The sequence below is a fragment of the Boleophthalmus pectinirostris genome, unplaced genomic scaffold, assembly GCF_026225935.1.
Source record: "Boleophthalmus pectinirostris isolate CB_2022bp ecotype Guang Dong unplaced genomic scaffold, ASM2622593v1 HiC_scaffold_6, whole genome shotgun sequence".
Lineage (NCBI taxonomy): Eukaryota > Metazoa > Chordata > Actinopteri > Gobiiformes > Gobiidae > Boleophthalmus > Boleophthalmus pectinirostris.
In genome coordinates, this window is record NW_026571447.1 from 34,874,919 (window position 1) to 34,893,283 (window position 18,365).

At 39.6% G+C, this 18,365-nt stretch overlaps 1 protein-coding gene across 1 annotated transcript; it reads left to right on the forward strand.

Moving 5' to 3' along the window:
* The first annotated feature begins 1,329 nt into the window (after positions 1–1,329).
* Positions 1,330–7,318, forward strand: si:ch211-198c19.1 (uncharacterized protein LOC100151013 homolog). The gene is given in 3 exon segments (XM_055164024.1): positions 1,330–1,462; positions 4,390–4,736; positions 4,738–7,318. Coding segments are annotated over 2 exon segments (564 nt in total). The 5' UTR covers positions 1,330–1,462; positions 4,390–4,400; the 3' UTR covers positions 4,966–7,318.
* Positions 7,319–18,365: the final 11,047 nt, after the last annotated feature.

The following is an 18,365-nucleotide window of genomic DNA, read 5'->3' on the forward strand; positions in this document are numbered from 1 at the left end:
TTTAAAATTAGATATAGATAATACTCTGCTGACTTATTTTGTCCTGAAGAGCTGCTTTTACAGCATACTTGTACTCAAGCAAGATAAATAAACAATGGCTACATCTATGTCTTTCAAAACTTAATACCGTATTTTTCTGACTATAAGGTGCACTTAAAATCCTTTAAATTTCTCAAAGATCGACAGTGCGCCTTATAACCCGAAGCGCCTTATGTATTCATTCTGTTTGTGGTGACTGACCTCGAACAGATTTTATGTGGTACACGGCGCTCAAAAATCTGTCAAAATGTTTTAGTATGACTTTTGTAAATGACAAAGCTGCACCGCTTGATGGATGGTTGGAGCATTATGGCGACTGTAGTTAGGACCCTCGCGTAGTAAAACCCATTTTATGGTCTTTAGTCCGACAGAAGTTGACCACATCATCGCACAAGGAGCGAGATGTGTTTTTCAGCGCTTATAGTTTATGCAAATGAGCCGTGTGGTTTTGAGTTTTGTTTCTGTAAAACGTAAACAAATGTGCGCAAAGCTGCATTAAACACATTATTACTCAATGTATATCTGAGTCGTCCTCATAGGAAAAAAAAAACTTAAAGGATCCACCCACATTCACATTAATAAAACACATTCACCAAGACAGGGAGGCAACGCCGGGCGAATTACACTACAATCTGCCAATGGATCGTGGACGTCTGGGCTAAGGATCAGTCTCAAGTGTGGTCTGTTTGTTTTGCTTAATGCGCCTTATAATCCAGTGCGATTTATGTATGAAAATAGACGAGAGAATTCAACATTTTTGATATTGCCTGGACTAAACTAGGTCGAATACAAGTTCTAAACAAGATCTTACCCAGTTGAAGGTAAGTTGTGCAGTTGTTTTAGTTTTCCCATAGTTGTTTTTATCATTCATAGACATATTTTAATCTAGGGATCTGCACATTAAAGCCACAGAATGTAACTTTTTATGTAAACTAAAATAATATCCTGTTTTCTTTTTCTTTTTTCAGTTTGGTTGTGTTAATTGCAATAAAAAATAGAAAACACACATCTTTACTGTAAACAGGCTTGCATCTCCACAAACCTGACTCCATTTTATCACCTTGTTTCTATGTCGATATTGTTAATTTGGCCATAATCTTCCACAGTATGATATAAAACCTGTGTATCTCCCTGGAGAATGTTCTGAATTGAGATTTTAATTTTCTATTTCCCCCGAATTACGCGCCTCTAAGTGACTGTCCCTTTAGTAAAACCGATACTTCTCTGTTGTGGTTTATCGTTACCATCTCCACAATTCTCATGAGTAAAACCAGTTCAGCTCTTGACAAACACTGAGCACTTCCCCTTTTAGAGAAATGAAGAGTCTGTGTGTAAATATATAGTATCACTGAGCCCTGTGGTTTCACACGGCGGAGGCTGACAGCGCTGCACCGGCCAGGACCTGTCACGTCACATCAGAAAGGTGAGAATTACACTGCTGTTTTTATTTTTATACCAGGGTTTTCAACATGTGAATATTTGAGGAGTTTCATAATAATTCACTGATAAATGTGTTCATTTTTTTTTATTAATTAATTTATTTTTTGGATAAGCAGTGTACTTGAAAAAAAAAACAATATCTAGGTAAGTTAAAATGACTTAAATTAAGAACATTTGATTTTATTTGGGTCGATTCAACTTGACAAGTAAATTTATCTACCAATGGAATAAGTGTGTTTTTCTTAATTCGAGCAACATTTGATTTTGTTTCTTATTTTAAGTGCAAAAAGTTGTTGTTTTTCTTATTATTTTAAGTGCAGCAAGATGTATTTTCATATTTTAAGTACAAAAATCTTATTCCACTGCCAGATAATTCCACTGCCGTCTTTATTTTTATACCAGGTTTTTGAACATGTGAATATTTGACGAGTTTCATAATAATTCACTGATAAATGTGTTAAATTTTTTTATTTATCTATTTATTTATTTTGATAAGCAGTGCACTTGAAAAAAAAAAAAAAAACAATATCTAGGTAAGTTAAAATTACTTAAATTAAGAACATTTCACTTTATTTGAGTCGACAAGTAAATTTATCTACCAATGGAATAAATGTGTTTTGAGCAACATTTGATTTTGTTTCTTACTTTAAGTGCAAAAAGTTGTTGTTTGTCTTACTTATTTTAAGTGTAGCAAGATGTATTTTCATATTTTAAGTACAAACATCTTATTCCACTGGCAGATATTTTTACTTGCCAAGTGAAATTTACTCAAATCATGATAAAAATTTTAATTCAATGATCTTAACTTTACTAGATTTTGTTTTTTGTGAGAGAGTTGGATGATTAATTTAAAGCATTTGTTTTAAGAGACAAAACACTTCAAAATAAACTGTTTTTCTTTCACATTTATATAATATGGACGTTATTTTATCTGTGAGGAAAACATGCGCTTGTGCATCGATGTCGTGTCCAGTTTTTAAACGCTTGGATTGGTGTGTAACGAGATAAAAAAGTAAGGATGTGTGTCAAAATGTTGGTAAGCAATTATTTAATTTAAAGATGCATTGTGGAACTTTTCCGGTGAAGGGTCCATTAAATGCTTTTCACCGTGGAGATGTCATTGCCTTGTCTCGAATGTTTCACAGTGTGGCATTAAACTTTTCTATCTTCGTGGAGACCAAACCAAGCTGAGTTACGGGACAAAATGGTTGTTTTTCTAGGTATTTTTGAGGCATAAAAACACTTGTAATTGAATAAGTGTAAGGCAGAGCTGTTTAATGTCACACTGTGGAACATTCCAGGTAGAGAAATCACATTTTTATGAAGACAAGCAGCTGACAAACCCCCGACGAAAAAGTTACACAGTTACACACCAAGTCTTTTGTCTTAAATGTTGCACAGTTTGGCTCTACATCTTTAGTTCAATTCATATGCATGATTTTTAGGAAGTAGCAAAGCATTAGAACTGTTTGTTTTGTTTGTTTGTTTTCAGACTCAGAAGTGAAGTAGAGTAGATCACCTTTCCAAAGCCAAAGTCTCATGTGGTGACACAAATTTGCAAACGATCAAATAAAATGTTTTACACAAATTATGATTTTTATGACAGTTGGGAGTAAAGTTGGGTATTTCATATTAAACTTAAAAAAAATCTGTGTTATAATGTTGTTTCCTGATCCAAAACAGACCTGGAGTTGTGTTTTGTTTCATTCGCACATGTTTAACATACAAACTCTGCATATTTATCTCACTCTGAACTATGGATGTAATGGAACATGTATTTGTGCGGAAGCGTTTCAGTACAGGACGTCTGGTTCGGTGCAGGGCTGTGCACGAGTGAATTTGTTTGAGTTTGTGTGTGTTTACATTCTGTCACGACATCGTCACTGTGCAGCTACACTGAAGGCTCAGCTCTTTAATATTCACTCGTCTATATGATTTTGGTGTCAGTGTTTTCCACGGCGATTTATAGTTAGGGCAGCTGCCTTGACGACACTTAACCCCCGCCTTGACTGCGTCCCTCTGACCCACGTGAATCCTCACAAAACTACAACTACAACTTCTGTCTCTAGTGAAAGTGTATTTTCAGTCGCTGGGGACATAATAAGTGCAGCAGATCTGCACTTACTGTAAACAATGTGGACAAGTTGTTTTTTTTTCTGGCTAAAAATATGAAGACTGAGTAAAACTTCATGCTGGAACTGTTAGTGCTGCACTTTACTTTTTGAAAAGTTTTGTTTACTGTTGACAAGAAATTTATTTTTTATAATATTTCATACATTTGTTGCTTATTTGAAAATATTTTATTTAGCTTATTAGTATTACCAAGCAGCACTTTGCATTTATTTTATTTTCTCGTTTGTATAATGTTGAAACAATTTGTGGGTTTAATAAACACAAAAATAAACAACAAGCAAATGGTTTTGGATTTTGTTCCCAAAATGAACCGAACCTTGACCTCAAAACCGAGGTACATACCAAACTGTGATTTTTGTGAACTGTTACACCCGTACTCTGAATACTCTGTTCTACCTTGTGATAATACAGGAAGTGCTCCACTATGTTTTCAAACTCCACACACTTTCTCTTGAATCATTTGGATAATTTCAGCCCTGGAATTGTTGATCTTGACTGCGCAAAAGGTAAAGGGCTCTTAACTTGAAAAAACTACCTCTTCATGACATCACAAGGTGGAACAGAACATTTTGAGCTTTGGAGATGTAGACAAACTAATAACACAGCATTACTCAAACATGTGAATGAAACAAAACACAACTCCAGGTGTGTTTCTGATGAAGTAAAATCATTCTAACATGACTTAAACATCACAAGAGTCACTTTTGCCCAATGTCGGACATTTAAATGGTCAAACTCTTTCTCCTCTGTGTTACTCATACTGATTTTTTCCCACAGATTCCTTCAAAATGTCTACCTGTCTGTTTTGCTTGCTCCTACTTGTGAATGTCTCCTCCTCCAACATAAAGACCCTGGACTCCCCCAGAGCTCTTCAGGACAGCGGCTTCGGTCGCCCCCCGCCGCGGCACGGACTCCCCCTGCTGAAATGGTACGTGAAAGCCTGTCTGGACAACAACATGGTAGCTCTGTGTCGCCCCGATAAAGGAGAATACGGATTTCACGAGTTTACAAACCACGGGCGAGACCCACTCCTGCCACCGATCAAAGACAAAAGACAATATACATATTTCACGCTGGGAAACTTACACTATCCTCAAGCAGAAAATTTGCCTTACGACGTTCGGAAAGTACTACAACCCCAAGGATCCCAAAAGCAACCAGGACAGAGTGCTGGTGAAATATAATAATAATAACAGAAGGATCGAGGAGATTTACGCGTCAGCTCATTATTATCCTAAAGAGACATACAAGATCGGGCCTCATCTGCTGAATTATCTGAGAAGATTACGGCAAATGCAGATCGCTACAGAGCTACAGATCTGCAGATATAGGGATAGAGCGTCTTACAGTTAGAGCAGTGCCTACAGTTAGCATCACACCCTCAGAGAATGTTGATGAAATTATACCTAACTATATAGTTTTTAGAAGATTTAAAGTGCCTATAGGTTGGACTACTCATTTGACTAAAACACATCATTATATTTAAGATTTTACCTTGCAGCTGTGTGATATACTGGACCAAAACTCTTCTAATATGCACAGGAGTTATTATTTGACAAATAAAATTGTTCAAAAAGAACTACTTTGTTGAAATCATGTTTAAAGTGTCAAAAAAAGAAAAAAGAAAAATGTGTTTCTTTCTTTTATACTTTAACTTCTTGGGTTCAAGACAATGCAGTAAAGTGTATTTACCTTGTTGACATGTTTCTGCTGCTGCATCTTCACAACTGTCTCTGTGTTGGTGGTGACGTGTCGTATATCAGCTGCTCCCTGCGGCCAACGGCAGAGAAATAGAGTCCAGCCCCCCTCAAGGAGTTGGGTTCCAGAGCCCAAACTGTGCGTGGAGGTGAGGATGATTATATCTAGTCGGTAACGCTCAACCTCCCGCACAAGCTCAGGCTCCTCCCCCCCAGCGAGGTGACATTCCATGTCCCCAGAGCTAGTCTCCATGTCCAGAGATCTGGTCGTCGAGACTCTCACCTTCAACTGCCCAGATCTTCTTACACCGGCCCCATATGGCTCCTCCCGCAGGTGGTGGGCCCACGGAAGGGTGGCCCCACGTCGCTCCTTCGGTCTGTGCCCAGTCAGGCCCCGTGGGGGAAGGCCCGGCCACCAGACGCTCACTGTCGAGCAGCAACCCCAGGCCTGGCTCCAGGGTGGGGCCCTGGTAACACCATTCCAGGTGACGTAGCTGACCTCTGTGTCAAACTCATCATGTGGGGCTTCTGAACCGTTCTTAGTCTGACCCGTCACCCCGGACCTGTTTGCCTTGGGTGACCCTACCAGGGGCATGAAGCCCCCGACAACATAGCTCCCGGGATCATTTAATCAGATAAAATGGAGATAGAAATTATAAAAGCATATATAATATATGTGCCAAAATTACTGTAAAACACAAATAAATGTAGGAAATGACAAAGATTGTCTTGATATGGTCTTGACCTTTAAAAGTCTTGGTCTTGTCCCGGTTTCAACTCTCTGAGGTCTTGGTCTTGTCCTGGTCTCGGGACCCTGTGGTCTCGGACTGGTCTTGGTCTCGATTAGTGCACTCTTGACTACAACACTATTGTGGACCATTCCAGGCAACATCTCCATGGAGAGAATCTGGAAAGTTACACAGTGCATCTTTAAGCCCTGTGAGGCGACTACTGTGGACGTGAATTAAAAAGACCTTTGACGCTTATGAAATGTGATTTGACAAGACTTTAGAGAATTATTTTCAACACATCTGATGCAAAAATCCTTCAAAAAATGTGTCCTGGCAAAACTGCAGTACAAGTCCATAAATCAAGTATACTGTAGTTCTCAGCGTGTCCTCTTTCTAAGTACTGGCGTTATATTTCTGACAATTTTTCTCTATTTGAAGTCGAGATTTCAAGCCAAAACAAAACTCTCGAGAAAGTTCACAAAGCGTTTAGCCCAATAAGAGTTTGAATGGAGGCAGTGGATCACACAGTTGACCTTAATGAGATGTGAAATGGCCAGAAGGTACCTCGAGTCAGACCCAAAGTGAGCGTTTTTATGATGACAAAGTACAAGCCCTGTGCAGTCCTCTCTCTCCACGCGGGAACACATCCATCTTACACCGCTCCCCGAACCCGCCGAAGAGACTGGACCAGGTTTAAGTTCACGCTTAAATGACTCCCTGTTTAAACTGGCTTGTAACTCTGAGAAACACTTTATTCATCTTGAGTTTTTCTGGTTTAAAGGGCACATATTACGCTATTTTCTGATCTGTGTTATAATGTTTCCTCATCACAAACAGATCTGGAGTTGTGTTTTGTTTCATTCAAATGTTTAATGCACAAATCCTGCATGTTTAGGCTGAGTTCTTCTCTCAAATGCACAGTGTTGGGAAGGTTATTTTTAAAATGTATTCAAAGCGAAGACGAGGAAATCGTAACATAAGAAGTTTTGTCTGCTAAAAAAAAATAAAAAGCCCAGACTTTACTGAACCAAATTAAAAATATTATTGATAGAAGAGGAAGAAACACGGCCCATACAGTATGATTTACTCCTGGATTAGTCCTGTTTTAGTCTTGGTTTAGTCCTGGTTTTAGACCTGTTTTAGTCCTGGTTTAGATCTATTTTAGATCTAGTTTAGACCTGGTTTTAGTCCTTTTTAGTCCTGGTTTAGAGCTGGTTTAGTCCTGGTTTTAGTCCTGGTTTAGTCTTCATTTTAGACCTGGTTTTAGTCCTGGTTTAGTCCTGGTTTTTGTCCTGGTTTAGTCCTTGTTTTAGACCTGGTTTTAGTCCTGGTTTAGTCCTGTTTTAAAGCTGGTTTAGATCTAGTTTAGACCTGGTTTTAATCCTGGTTTAGTCCTGGTTTAAAGCTGGTTTAGATCTAGTTTAGACCTGGTTTTAGTCCTGGTTTAGTCCTTGTTTTAGACCTGGTTTTAGTCCTGGTTTAGTCCTGGTTTTAGTCCTGGTTTAGTCCTTGTTTTAGACCTGGTTTTAGTCCTGGTTTAGTCCTGGTTTTAGTCCTGGTTTAGTCCTTGTTTTAGACCTGGTTTTAGTCCTGGTTTAGAGCTGGCTGGTTTAGTCCTGGTTTAGTCCTTGTTTTGACCTGTTTTAGTCCTGGTTTTTTTAGTCCTGGTTTTAGTCCTGTTTTAGTCCTGGTTTAGTCCTTAGTTTAGACCTGGTTTTAGTCCTGGTTTTAGTCCTTGTTTTATACCTGGTTTTAGTCCTGGTTTAGTCCTTGTTTTAGACCTGGTTTTAGTCTTTTAGTCCTGTTTTAGTCCTGGTTTTAGTCCTGGTTTAGATCTAGTTTAGTCCTGGTTTAGAGCTGGTTAAATGTGAAAACAGGAAAATACGGTCATGTAATCTATTTATTTCAACCAAGTAACTGTAATCCAATTACCACTCACTGAAACAGTAACTGAATACAGTTACTCATAATTTGTACTCTGATTTCGTAACTCCGGTACATGTAATCTGTTACTCCCCAACACTGCAAATGGAAAACACTGTTCCACCTTGTGATGTCACGTGTTAGTATAGGACGTTCTCCACTGTGTTTTTAAACTCCACATACTCCTGCGCTCGAATCATTTGGATCATTTCAGACCTGGAATTGCCGATCTTTGCTGAACTAAAGGTAAAAGGAGCTGTTAACTTGATGAAAACTACCACTTAATGACATCACAAGGAGGAGCAGAGCATTTTGAGCTTTGGAAAGGTGGACAGACTAATAATAAAGAGTTGCTCAGACATGTGTGAATGTTCATGTTTGTGTGTTTTTATTTGGTCAGTGTTTAACTTATTACAGTCTACAGTACATTAGGGTTGTAACAATAACTGAAATATCATGATCACAATAATGTCGCACAATAATATCGTTGCCTGTCACTTTATATCGAATCACAAGTTCCTTTGCTTGAATCAAGGATCTATTAAAATAACTGGAGGGTGTTGCTGCTTACTAATAAACGAAATAAACCACTGCATTTCTTCTCCACCTTGTTTTGCTCAGTGGAATTGTGTTTAGTGACAGAGCAACAGCGCCCCCTGCTGCAGCTCTGGACTCACACAGAGAACACCTCCCGGGGGAAACAGGCTGTTCATGGAGCAGTGCATAGTAATGAGCATAACAGGCCTATGGTAAAGGGCTTCCATTAAATATTTACTCTGCCACTTAATATTTCATATGGTCATTTTGTATTTAAATTGGATTTAATATTTAATATAAATACAGAGCTAAGTGGGGTATACAGTTCTCAAACAGCATCCAGACACCCTCCACGCGACCGGGCAAGTGCAAAACACACACACTGAATACAAATGATGGAGAGAGAGAGGGAGAACCAGCAGGGGGCAGCGCTGAGTATGATCCGTGGCATGGAGAGATAAGCCTGAGGTATATTAGGTGCATAGTGCGTTATTTTCTGATGTGTTATAATGTTTTTCTGGTTTAAAGTGCACATGTTACGTTATTTTCTGATGTGCTATAATGTCGTTTCCTCATCACAAACAGACCTGGAGTTGTGTTTTGTTTCATTTCACACATGTTTAACACACAAACCCTGCAGATTTAGGCTGAGTTCTTCTCTCAAACAGAAAATACATGCCAGTTTAGGAAACGGGGGTGGGTGGGGGCTGTTTTTTTGTTTTTTTTTAAGGCTGTTTTTTAAAGACTGTATTTGACACACAATATTTTAACTATTTATTCTTATTCTTATCTATGCTGCTGTTGACCTGGACCTGAGTGCAGTATTTCGTTTCTGTGTATTTTTTTATACTGAAATGACAAATAAATTCTGATTCTGATTCTGAGTTTCTATCAGGAGTGTAACGGTAAACAAAATCACAGTTGTGTACTTTTACTGTTTATTGCGTGTTTATTAAACCAACAATTAGTTTTAACATTATACAAACAGGAAAATAAAATAAATGCAAAGTGCTGCTTGGTAATACTAATAAGTTAAATAAAATATTCTCAAATAAGCAACAAATGTGTGAAATATTATAAAAAATAAATTCCTTGTAAACAGTAAACAAAACTTTTCAAAAAGTAAATCGCAGCACTAGTTTAACTTTATATTTTTGGCCAGAAAAATCAACTTGTCCACATTGTCTGCAGTAAGTGGAGTAAAGTCCCCAGAGGCTGAAAATACCCTTTCACCATGGACAGAGGTCGTGGGTACGGGGGGTGGGGAGATTTTGTGCCGGAGAAAGTGTGGGCCGGGGCGCGACAAGCATAGCTTTGCGAGGATTTATGTGGTTCAAAAGGACATAATTAATGGCGGGGGGCAAGTGTTGTCAAGACGGCCGTCCTAACTATAAAGCGCTGCAGGAAACACTGACACCCCAATCATGGATGAGTTTTATATTAAATATTAAAGAGCTTATATTTGGGTTGGGGGAAAAAATGTATGGATGGTTATAACTTAATTTTCTAATTACTAGGTTGATCTGTAATAGTTTTTTTTTGTTTTTTTTATGTACATGACTGATAGATTGTGTGATTGTGCTTTTATAATGTACAAAACAAAATTAAAACATTGTTACAAAATATTAAAGAGCTGAAACTTCTGTGCCGCTGCACATGTAGTGAGGGAATGTAAACACACAGACTGCGTGACCTCACTCGTCCACAGCCCTGCACCGAACTGAACGTCCTTTACGGAAACGATTTGTCACGAATATATGTACCATTACACCGCTAGTTTCTACTGTAGAAATGATATAAAAGAATGAGAACTTTGCACATCAGTTACTTGAGACGGGTGCACTGGAGGAGAGGGAGCAGCCCAAGAACATGGAGAAAAATCACGCACAACGTCCCACTTGCAAATTGTGAGATTTACTACCACCGGAACATAACTGAAGTGGCTGATATCAAGAAATCCTACCAATGGCTTGAGAGGGCTGGTCTGAAGGACAGCACAGAGGCACTGATCCTGGCTGCTCAGGAGCAGGCCCTGGGCACTCGAGCAATAGAGGCCCAGATCTACCACACCAGACAAGACCCACGGTGTAGACTGTGCAAAGAGGCTCCTGAGACAGTCCAGCACATAACTGCAGGGTGTAAGATGCTGGCAGGGAAAGCATACATGGAGCGACATAACCAAGTGGCGGGCATAGTGTACAGAAACATCTGTGCAGAGTACGGGCTGGAAACCCCAGGATCAAGGTGGGAAACACCTCCAAAGGTTGTGGAGAATGACCGAGCCAAGATCCTGTGGGACTTCCAGATACAGACTGACAGAATGGTGATGGCGAACCAACCAGACATAGTGGTGGTGGATAAGAAACAGAGCAGAGCCGTGGTGGTTGACATCGCAATACCAAGCGATGGTAATATCAGGAAAAAGGAACACGAGAAGCTAGAGAAATACCAGGGGCTCAAGGAAGAGCTGGAGAGAGCCTGGAAAGTAAAGGCATCAGTGGTGCCTGTGGTGATCGGACACTCGGGGCTGTAACCCCCAAACTGGAAGAGTGGCTACAACAGATACCGGGAAAAACAACGGACATCTCAGTCCAGAAAAGTGCAGTACTGGGAACAGCAAAGATACTGCGCAGAACTCTCAAGCTCCCAGGCCTCTGGTAGAGGACCCGAGCTGAATGAGGGTGAGAGACCAACCACCGTGGAAGGTGAGAAACACATTATATATATATATATATATATATATATATATATATATATATATATATATATATATATATATATACACATACAATGGATCTTACAATGTAGCCCATATAAAGCCAAAGAAGCGACAGACCTAATGATATAACTAATGCCTACAAACAGATCATCATTGAGTCCTTTTGGAGCTAAAGTTTGGAGACTGTGAATCCAAAATGTTTCCCTTTGTTTAAGTATGCGGTCACTGTAGAAACGATAAAAGTAGCTGTTAACTTTAAAACTACCGCTTCATGACATTACAAGGTGAAACAGAGCATTTTGAGCTTTGGAGATGTAGACAGGCTTTTAATAAAGGATTACTCAAAACATGTGAATGAAACACAACTCCAGGACTGGTTTTGATGACATAACATTTTAACATGACTTAAAGCTCACAAGAACCCGTTTTGTGTAATAAAGGACCTTTAAAAGTCAAGTCTGTCAATATTTGTCACTTCGAACTTTTCAGCACAAGCTCATGTGTCTCTGTCTGGTCTGATTCACCCAGTGTCATCCTCATCTCTCATATTTGTAAACTAATATTGAAGAAGTTTCATTGGGGTTGCATCATGCCTCCTCCGTTCACACACAAACTTTTACTCAAGCGTGAAACTCTCCTAAATGGATTACTTATGGACCCTGAAATCTGAACAGTTAAAGTGGAACATTGTCAATGATAAACTCTGCGTAGCCTCTGCACCACTTTGGACTGGGATCAAATTTAATTCCAGAAATTATTAACAAAATATATTTACTAGTTAAAGGTGCATTGTGTAACTTTTCTGGTGAAAGGTCTGCCAAAATGTTTGTCTTCATGGAGATGTTACTGTTTTGTTTGGAATGTTTCATAGTGCGGTGTCAGAGCTTTGCTTATTCATGGAGAACAAACCAGACCGGGTTATGGTGACCCTGCTAACAGCCAGAATGTCTGTTTTTCTAGGTTATTTTGAGTTATACAACCACTAAATGTAGGTGCAGCTGTTTAATGTCACACTGTGGAACATTCCAGGCAGAGCAATGACATCGCCACAAAAACAAGAAACCAACAAGTTTCACGCGGCTTTAATAATAAAATCAGTTTTCAAGTTTATTTTAAAATAATACATTTGATCTACCCAAGTAATTATTTTATTAGTAAGTGTAACCTATGTATATTTTATAATGCAGAAAATTATAACTTTTTATGAATGTATATGTAAAAAATAAATATACCTGTGTGTGTGAAGTTGAAAAGAGTTTAACATATTTGCATGGTGTGGGAATTAAACTTTGAAAAAGGGATATTTTGTTTTAATATTATAGCATCCAGTCAAATTGAGAAGGCCAGAACTGACAGTTAAATGACTTTTAATTGCTCCATGTCACAAAACAAATGTAAGAGCTAGAGAAGAACAAAATACCAGAAATGACAATATGCTCATATGATCACTGTTACTTAATTTACAACAGAGGCGTCAAACTCAAATTCACAGAGGCCAAAATTCAAAACTGGGACTAAGTCGTGGGCCAAACTAAATATTTATTGAAAAATGTCAACAACTACACCATGCGAAACAAAAATGGGAAAAGGAGGGACATCTGACTATATCTGATCAGGATTGGGAAGACTTCTGCGAGATACAATGGAAAACTTCTAACTCAATAATATGGAGAGAGTTTTGTTGGAAGAATTTGGTCAGGTTCTTTAAAACACTGGTCCAGGAAAGACACTACACCAAATCATCAAACTGTTGGAGGCAAGGCGGTGAACTGGAGGCAAATCATTTGTATATATTTTGGACATGTCCTCATATTGTTCCATTTTGGAGAGAAATTCACAAATCATTAGAAACTGTGTTTTGTATTGACATATCGTTTCAACATGAAACAATGTACTTGTGTTTCCTGATGTATAAATCTAAATACCTGTTCCAGATTTTGAGTGCAGCTGCTAGGAAAGCTATAACCAGGAAATGGCTTAATCCAACACAAGTACCAACACTGGATGAACGGTTTGAGATTGTTTATGATATTTTTAAGATGGAGAGAATTACTTTTAACATAAGACTGCAACAAGACAAATTTGAAAGCAAATGGAAACGGTGGATTGAATATATAAATACTGTGAGACCGAACTTTGTTTGACCTATTACTTTGTTTTTCTTGCAATTGGCTGTAATAATTATTATTCATTATTATTATTATATTTCTTTTAATTAATCCATCCTCTGTAAGCATCAAAGGCACACCCACAGGCTGTATTGTATTTGTCTTTTTCATACAACTTTAAAAAAGAAAAATAAAGAATTACAAAAAAAGAAAAATGTCAACAACATCTGCATCTGTAATGTTAAACCTTTTCTTATTAAAATAAATGTTTAATAATAGTTTTGCTTAAACATTGAATCCGGAACAAGCAGAATATAAAATAATAACAAAATTTTAAATAAATAATGTCTCTATAGTCTATCTGTAGTCGGCGAGCAGCTCTAATACATAATTGATATGATCTCGCCATCCAAATATAATTATATTGTGGGCCAAATTTGGCCCACGGGCCTGAGCTTGACATGTCTGATTTACAAGTATCATTTTCAAGTTGCTCAAATACACATTTACAAATAAAACAAACCTTTTTCCTCTGCCGACTGTTGCCATCTTTGGGTTTTTATGTAACTTTTTGCAGTGTTTTTTGTTTTTCACTGTGAACTGTTGCTGTCTTTACTTTGTGTCTTTTCAGTATATCAACCTAACTTTTAACGGTTACTCTGCTCACACAAGAAGTCCCCAAAATACCTTCCTATTTCCATAAAATCGAGCACCTCAAGAAAGTTACGCAATGTCACTTTAAACAAAATTCTGCTTTCAGAATTGTCGCGAAACTAGTGAGGCATTACATATTTCTACACACAATTAACCAAGTGAAAATGACTCAAATGCAGATGAATATAATAAATCAAAACACTTTAACTGAGGCTTTTGCAATGTACAACAAAATGTAATTATAAAACAAATGATGGTAATGAAGACAGAAGGCGTTCCAAATCATCTTAAAATGAAGTTCTTGCAGGTCACACGTCCATAGATGACCACAAGGGGGCGTCAGAAGCGCTCACAAAACACGTTCATCTGACATAACACAATTTCTCATGCTCGGTTATGATTCGTGCTTCCAAATAATTCATAGCAATGACTAAATCTCAAAAGAGTAAAGGTATTTTTACTCTTGCAAATGTAAAAAAAAAAAAAAACAAATAAATAAATAAATAAAGGCGCGCTTCGACCTCCGCGGAAGGTGCAGTGGTATCAAAAAGAAGGTCGGACCAATTATCTGTGATGGAGCTGCTTTTCCGCTCAGACTTCTGCATCTGCACATAAATGAATGAGAATGAGACGCTCTGCTGGGGGGGCGGGAGAGGCCCGAGAGGGGGAGCGGGGGGAGGAGGACGAGGCTAACAGCGGAGGAGAGGAGACAGATGGAGAGAGAGAGGAGAGAAAGAAAGAGAAAGAGAGAGGAAGACGGGGAGAGATAGAAAGAGAAGGAGACATAGAGAGAGGGGAGAGAAAGAGGAGGGAGGAGATAGAGAAAGAATGAGAGAGGAGAAGTGACAGACAGAGAGAAAGAGGAGAGGGGGAGAAAAAGAGACAGAGAGGAGATAGAGAGGAAGAGAGAAAGAAAGAGAGGAGAGGAGACAGACAGAGAGAGGGCAGAGAGAGAGAAAGAGAGGGGGACAGAGAGAGAGTGGAGAGAAAAGGGAGAGGGGGGAGAGAAAGAGAGAGAGAGAAGATAGAGGGGGAGAGAGAGAGAAAAGGAGGAGAGGAGACTGATAGAGAGAGAGAGAGAGAGAAAAAAGAGAGAAAGAGAGAAGAGAAAGGGGGGGAGACTGTGAGAGAGAAAGAGAGGGGAGAGAGAGAGGAGATAGAGGGGGAGCGAGAGAATGAGAGAATGAAAGAAAGAGAGAGGAGAGAGAGAGAGAATGAGAGAGGTGAAAACAAGGAGAGAGAAAGAGAAGGGGACATAGAAAGAGGAGAGAGGCGGAGAGAGAGGAGAAGAGACAGACAGAGAGAAAGAGAGGGGGACAGAGAGAGAGGAGAGAAAAGGGAGAGGGGGAGAGAAAGAGAGAGGAGATAGAGAGAGAGAGAGAGAAAGGGGGGAGACTGTGAGAGAGAAAGAGAGGGGGAGAGGGAGAGAGGGGGGAGAAAGAGAGATAGAGGAGACAAAGCGGAGAGAAAGAGAGAATAAAAGAGAGAGGAGAGAGACAGAGAGAGGTGAAGACAAGGAGAGAGAGAAAGAGAAGGGGACATAGCAAGAGGAGAGAGGAGAAGAGACAGAGAGAAAGAGAGGGGGAGAGAAAAAGAGAGAGGGGGGAGAGAGAGAAAGAAAAAGAGAGAAAGGGGGGAAGATGGTGAGAGAGAAAGAGAGGGGGACAGAGAATGAAAGGGGAGAGAAAGAGGAGAGAAGGGAAAAGAGAGAGAGAGAGAGACAGAGAGAAAGAAAGACAGAGAGGAGATAGAGAAAGAGGGAGGTGTAGACAGGGAGAGAAAGAAACAAAGAAAGAGAGGGGGACATAGAGAGAGGGGGGAGAGAGAGAAATAAAGAAAGAGAGAGGAGAAAGAGGGAGAGAGAGAAAGAGATGTGAAGACAGGGAGAAAGAGAAAAGGAAAGAGAGAGAAAGAGGATAAAAAGGGGAGAGACAGAAAGAAAGAAAGAAAGAAAGAAAGAGAGGAGACGATAGGAAGAGAGAGATAGAAGAGGAACGAGAGAGGGGAGAGAAAAAGAGAGAGAGGGAGAAAAAGAAAGAGAGAGGGGAGAAGATGGTGAAAGAGAAAGAGGGGAAAAGAGAATGAAAGGGGAGAGAAAGAGGAGAGAAGGGGAGAACGGGGAGAGAGAAAGAAAGAGAGAAGAGAGAGAGAGAGAGAAAGAAAGAAAGATAGAGGGGAGAGAGAGAAAAGAGAGAGATGAAGACAGGGAGAGAGAGAAAGAGAGGGAGACAGGGAGTTAAGGGAGAGAAAGAGAGAGAGGAGATAGTGGGGAAAGAGAGAAATAAAGAAAGAAAGAGAGTAGAGAGAGAGAAAGAAAAAAGAAAGAGGAGTGTGAGAGAAAGAGAGAGAAAGAGAGAAGTGAAGACAGGGAGAGAGAGAAAGTGCGAGGGGGACATAGAGAGAGGGGAAGAGAGAGAAAAGGAAAGAGAGAGGAGAGAGAAAGAGAAAAGAGGGAGGGAGGTGGGGGGGGATCCGGCGGCGGCGAACACGGGGCCCAAAGTCAGCGTGACAGGAGAGGACGAAGCCTTCATTAGACCCTCGACTGGTGCATTTACATCCTCCGTGTAGAGTAGGAAAACAGAGCGCTCCCGTCTCAATCAGGCAGTTAACAGCGCTCTGTGAAAAAACACTGTCTGTCAGGACGGAGGGATGGGTATAAGAAGGAGAGAAAGAGGATAAAAGAGAGGGAAGAGAGAGAGAGAAAGAGGAGGGGGTACAATATTGGCCTACCGCAAAAATAATACTTCATAATTTTAGAAATATACTTGCACAAATGAAAATTGTAACAGCATAAAACAGCACAAATAAAATACAAAGGTTCTATAGAATTTTCTGCCTGTTTTGAAGCTATTTTACATTTTGAGAGGTCGGATGACTAACCTGATTCATCAGACGGTTTCACTTCGTAGAAACCGCCTTGACTTCTCAGCATCAGAATCGCTCGACGGCAGGCGGGTGCAGTGGTCCCTCGTTTATCGTGGGGGTTACGTTCTAAAAATAACCCGCGATAGTAGTCAACTTTATATTTTACAATTATTATATCTGTTTTAAGGCTGTAAAACCCCTCACCACAATCTTTATACACTTTTCTCACACAGGACAGTTACAACGAGGCCTGTAACGATTACAAATTTTGCAGGATGATTAATTGACCAAGAACTTATTGCGATAAATGATAATATTGACATTTTGAGACCAATTTCAACTAATATAATGACCATGGAATAAAAATGCAAATACATCCTCTCATTGATCAATAAACCTGACTTTCTGAAGAACATTCAACTCAGGAACTGTAAGACAACCAAAAACAATAGGCCTAAATAAAAGAGACTTAACATAGGAATAGCCTAATGTGTCTGGCTCACAGCAAGGACTTGTTCACAAAAATGCACTTGAATAAACCATTGCTGAACCAAATACAACCAAAGCATTAAGTAAAATGGATTATTAAATCTCTGTAAAAAAAATTGTCCTTAAAAGTTATTTTAGTGATTGACCTACATTGGAATATTGAGTCTCGTCTCTCTGGCTGCTGCTGTGGCCTCGTCATTTTGGTCTTGAAGTGTTCGTATTAACCTGAGACACAGGATGTTGTTTCTCTATGAGGGAGTCTCTCTTCTGTCTGGTGTCGTGTCGGTTTCGGGATTTCGGGTTCTCCCGGGCGCTAGGCTAGTTCTGTCACTTTGGGTTTATGTCGGCTGTTGGGGTTTGAGACATTTCTTCTCGTCATTTGTGCGCTCGCTGCATTTGACGCATGTGGCTGTTGACACGTGTCCCGTTCACTTGTGTTGATTCGGCATCGTGACTTGTTTTGTCGCTCCACGATGAACTGTTTTGGTTCTGACAGTGGCGCTAGCTTGTGCTGCTAGAACACTGCACAGACAGAGGCGCGCTAGCTTGTGTTTCTGCACTCAGACAACGCGCGCACTTGGTTCAAGCGTCATTACGCTTGTTAAACGAGAGGAATCAGAGCGATAGAAACCTTCTAACATTCAGTCTCTCTGAGAGCGAGAGAGAGCGAGGAAAACAAACAAGCTGCAAATAGAATTTATCGTGGCTGGAAAAGTTATCAAGCTCGTTAAAAGTTATCATACGATTAATCGATTTATTGATTATCGTTACAGGCCTAGTTACAACCCTTTTTACATCCTTCTTAAAACTTATTGCTGCTGTCGTCCTTTTGTTATTTTCCTCCTTCTTTATATAACAAACCGAAGATTAATTTATTCTGTAATGGAGCCCAACAGCGCAGAGTCCTGCATGGGTCCATTTTTGGAGACTCGCACCCGCGTAGTACAGGACCTGAGATTATATCATTTTGCGCTGCATACACCACAGACTGAACCAAGACCCAGGACTGATTCCAGGACTGAAACAGGAT